Raw genomic sequence first — 4,215 nt, 5'->3', positions numbered from 1 at the left:
TTTTTTTTATTGGTCTTATGGAGTATTCTAATTTGTTGAGATAGTGAGTTGGTGGGTTTTTGTTAAATGTGAGCCAAAATCATCACAATTAAAAGAACCAAAGACTTAAACTACTTCAGTCTGTGTGCATTGAATTTATTTAATACACGAGTTTCACAATTTGAGTTGAATTACTGAAATAAATGAATTTTTCCACGACATTCTAATTTATTGAGATGCACCTGTATAGATATAATTAAACAGACAAGACATGATGGATCACTGATATGCTGTAAGAAAGCAGCTCACCTTCTCTGTGGCATAAACAACATCAAAAAGTCCCAGCAGAGTGACTGACACCCCCACCGCCGGTCCGTTTATGACTCCAATCAGAGGTTTGGGGAAGTCAATGTACACCTTTACGTACCTCCTAAAACAACACAAGCACACATACGTCCATCATAACTTCCCATCAACCTCAAAAATACTATAAACTGGTTTAGAATCAAGCAAAATAGACTTCACCTCAGTAACTCCCCAGATTCTTTAGCCAACTTCTCAACTCCACCCTCAGGGATCTTTGTAAAGTTGTTCAGGTCGTTTCCACTGCAGTAATAATCTCCACTACCTTCAGAGACATTAAAAAGAGGATAAGCACATTGATTTACAGAGGTATATCTGCACACACTGAAAGGTAAAGCAGAGTACTTCACCTGTTATCACTGTAATGACAGAATCGTCTTTGCCAGCAAGATCCAAAGCTTCGATTAGCTCATTGTACATCTACAGGATGCAAAAACATGAAAGAATATTTTCTAAAAATGTCTAACCATCAGTGTTGCTACTGTAAACTAAAACTTAACATCTTTTAAAAGGTTCTGTTATTTCAAATTAAGCTGAAATAAAACTGGATGGAAAAGATAAATTAAACTTAAAAAATGAGCAAAAAAAAAATAAACTTGAAGTACTAAAATGAAAACTGAAATAAAAATAAAGCTAAATAGAAATATTTTTTAAAAAAGAATAATAATGGCAAATACATATGACTAAATTGCTAAAACTTATTAGAATTAAAATATAACAATAAAACCATTAAAACATTAATACAGTTACAGTCCTACACAACTGACATCCTACATAAATATATAGTTTAGTCATGAAACTCTAGATGGCGCAGGCTGATGGTTAACGTAACTGATGATATTCAGAGAGTTAAATGACTTGGCACAAGCTGATTGGTTCATGCTGCATATGCAGCCAATGAGCTTACTGCCTTGCATTTATATGGCTGGCTAGCATTCCCTTGAGATTCCTGCCGCGCGCTTTCAGAGTTTCTCTGAAACCCTCCACCTTCCCCAGCTCCACCTGTATAGATCTGCTACGGGTTATTTTATATGTTATTTGTGCAGCAGCAGTATGTCTTAAATACTCACGGCACCGTATCGCCATATGCATTGGCAGCAGCAAGTTCCTGTACTTGCTTGCAGCAGCAGCAATAATCTACAACTACAGCAATAACCAACAGCAGCAGCAATTCAGCAGCAGTGTAGCAGATCTGTTCCGCCAAGACCAAATACATTAACATGGTCATATCCATCACCATGCTAAAATATTCCGAGAGTTGTCATGATTAAACTATTAGTTTTGAGCCTTCAAAATGTGAAAAAAAAAAAATTATCCAAAGCAACTTCTTCACCTCCACAGTGATGGCGTTCTTTTTCTCAGGTCTGTTGAGCCGGATGGTGGTGATGTTGTCCTCTGTGCTGACCAGCAGGGTCTGGAAGCCCTTTGTGCTCCCGGTGGGCTGCGCTGCCACCGCAGGAGCTTCTGTTCCCACCAGAGACGAGATGAGATCCACATACTGCTGCCTGGCCTCTTCCTAACACAATCACATTACCACATAAAACACTAGATGTATGCTGGACACATACACTGTGCTCGGTACATGCTCGCTCTTTATTTAGAGGTCTGCAAAACTATTAGGTTAAAGCCTGAACCTTGTCCTGAGACCTGAATGAAACCCTGTGGCCCATTATTATCAAATTCAAACCTGTTTTCAGCAATTTAAATAAAGCTGAAATGAAGTAAGATATTAGTAAGATAGATGAACGTAAACTTAAAAGGAAAATGAAAAGTCACAACTAACTAAAATAAAGTTTAATTTGAAGTACTACAATTATTAAAACTATAACTGAAATAAAAATAAGGATAAATAAAACAGTGTTTACAAAAAAATAACAAAAGCACGTAAAAATAAAAAATAAAATAAAACATATAATAATATATATATAAATATTAAAATAACAGTCCTTCTATTGCTTATGAGCGTGAGCATGCAAGTTATATAAACATGAAACAAAATACATATGCTTTAATAATTAGATTTTTATTCAAATTTGATTTTCCATTTTTTTTTTTTTTTATTAATTACAAATTTGAACATAAAACCTTTAGTAATACATAAAAACTGACCCAAAATTGTTTTTTTTATATATATTCACTCTATAGTGAAAAATAAATATGTCAAAAAATAAATATGAAAAATACCTGTGACACGGAGCCCAGACTCTTCCATGCGTCCCATTTGGCTTTATTCACAAAGTCCAGCATGCTGGGTTTGGAGGTGTTGCAGGGTCCTTGTGTGGCCTGATCATTTACAAAACAGTCAGAAATGCATAATAATTAAGGGACAATCTGGTCTTGTAGATGGAGTCAACAAAAATCTGTAATTGAAAGAGGTCTCTTCTGCTCACCAAGGCTGCATTTGATCAAAAATACAGTAAAATCAGTAATATTGTAAAATATTATTACAATTTAAAATGTACAATTTAATGTTGAAAAAGTTTACTCAATTTAATGCATACCTGCTGGATAAAAGTATGTATTTCTTAAAAAACCTTATGGAACGGTAGACTAACTTGAGAAAAACATGAAAAACATGAGAAATTAAAAACAATCATGAAATCAAATCCAAACATATAGTAAACATACAGTAAAATACCTGAACATGTTGAACAAATTCATTTAAAGTAAATTAACTTTTATTTTTCACTTCTGAAGCCTTTTTTGTCCCAAGAGCGAGTGCGTTTTATTAGTCCAGAGTAGGGGTGTGCGATATATATCGTCTGCGATAATATCGTAATTGTTGTTTTAACGATGTGCGATTTGACATTATCGAGTATTTTGCAAACACCCCTACAGCATGATTCAGTCTAATAAATGCATTTAGAATGATCACAAAATTCAAGATATGGGGACAGAAAATGTATATATTTATATAATTTCATATAGTTAATCAGTATCACACAGTGTGCGGTAAAAATTGCCATGATTACAAATGTAATATTGATTTTTTACTACAGTTCAAAATACAAGAAGTTAATTAAGAGACTTGCATTTTAGACACCATATTGCTTGTTTTTGCTCTATTTCGCCAACAAAAATCATTCCGAATACAGCCACAGCGCCGTTTTGTGTCTCTGAGCAACATGATGGTGTTTCGTTCTTGAATGAATCAACCGTTTAAATGATTCGGTTCAATCGCAATGACTCACTTATTAACAGTGATTTGCTGCCACCTGCTGGCGGTTTTAATTTCAAAAATCGGCTTTTTCTTTTTTCTTTTTTTTCTTTTCTTTTTTGTAGATTTTTTTCATGTTTTAAATCATTTCAAATATCAGTATTCAACGTTTTATGCTTAATATATCAAAACATTATTTATGCATTTGTAATTGCAGGTTAAATGCATTCATGTCTTGCATTAAACAAAATACATGTGTGTAAATACATCTAAATGCCACTTCAGATGCAGCTTCTGTGTTGATTTAATTTGCTTGGTAACAGCCCAAATGTCTTATTATTCTAATTCCCTGATTAAATGTAAGAATTTGACTCAAAAGATAATGGACACTTTTAGAAAAAATGGCTTTATAAAGGTAAAAATGCCCATAAAATGCAAAAATCAGTTTAAACTTATTGGAAAAGATTAATTTCTATCAGTATGAACGGACCACCACACAGAATATGATGAATAGTAAAAACATTAGGAGTCAGCTGTCTTCGGCAGTCCTTAAGGTACCAGCACAATAACACACTCAGCAAAATATCGTCTAATTATCGTTATCGATAAAATCCCATAAAATATCGAGATATAATTTTTTGTCAATATCGCACACCCCTAACACACACACACTCACACACACACACTCACTCGCACACTCTCACACACACACACAC

General features: G+C 34.0%; 1 protein-coding gene across 2 annotated transcripts in view; it reads right to left on the bottom strand.

The window, feature by feature from the left end:
• LOC107713764 (enoyl-CoA delta isomerase 2, mitochondrial-like) overlaps positions 1–4,215 on the bottom strand; it is a 10,520-nt gene that overhangs the window by 1,780 nt on the left and 4,525 nt on the right. The window contains exons 1-5 of one of the 2 annotated variants that reach the window (XM_016519382.1): positions 2,527–2,650; positions 1,676–1,858; positions 693–762; positions 505–607; positions 289–409 (exon numbers count right to left, since the gene is read on the bottom strand). In XM_016519382.1, coding sequence (XP_016374868.1) covers positions 289–409; positions 505–607; positions 693–762; positions 1,676–1,858; positions 2,527–2,589 — 540 coding nt within the window. In that variant the 5' untranslated portion in view covers positions 2,590–2,650. Of the gene's footprint in view, positions 1–288; positions 410–504; positions 608–692; positions 763–1,675; positions 1,859–2,526; positions 2,651–4,215 lie in introns of those variants that run through there. The other variant, XM_016519375.1, reaches the window with a different exon arrangement.

The sequence above is a fragment of the Sinocyclocheilus rhinocerous genome, unplaced genomic scaffold, assembly GCF_001515625.1.
Source record: "Sinocyclocheilus rhinocerous isolate Xijiao unplaced genomic scaffold, SAMN03320098_v1.1 scaffold642, whole genome shotgun sequence".
NCBI lineage: Eukaryota > Metazoa > Chordata > Actinopteri > Cypriniformes > Cyprinidae > Sinocyclocheilus > Sinocyclocheilus rhinocerous.
The sequence above is the reverse complement of the archived record's forward strand: the minus strand, read 5'-3'. Positions and strand labels throughout refer to the sequence as shown.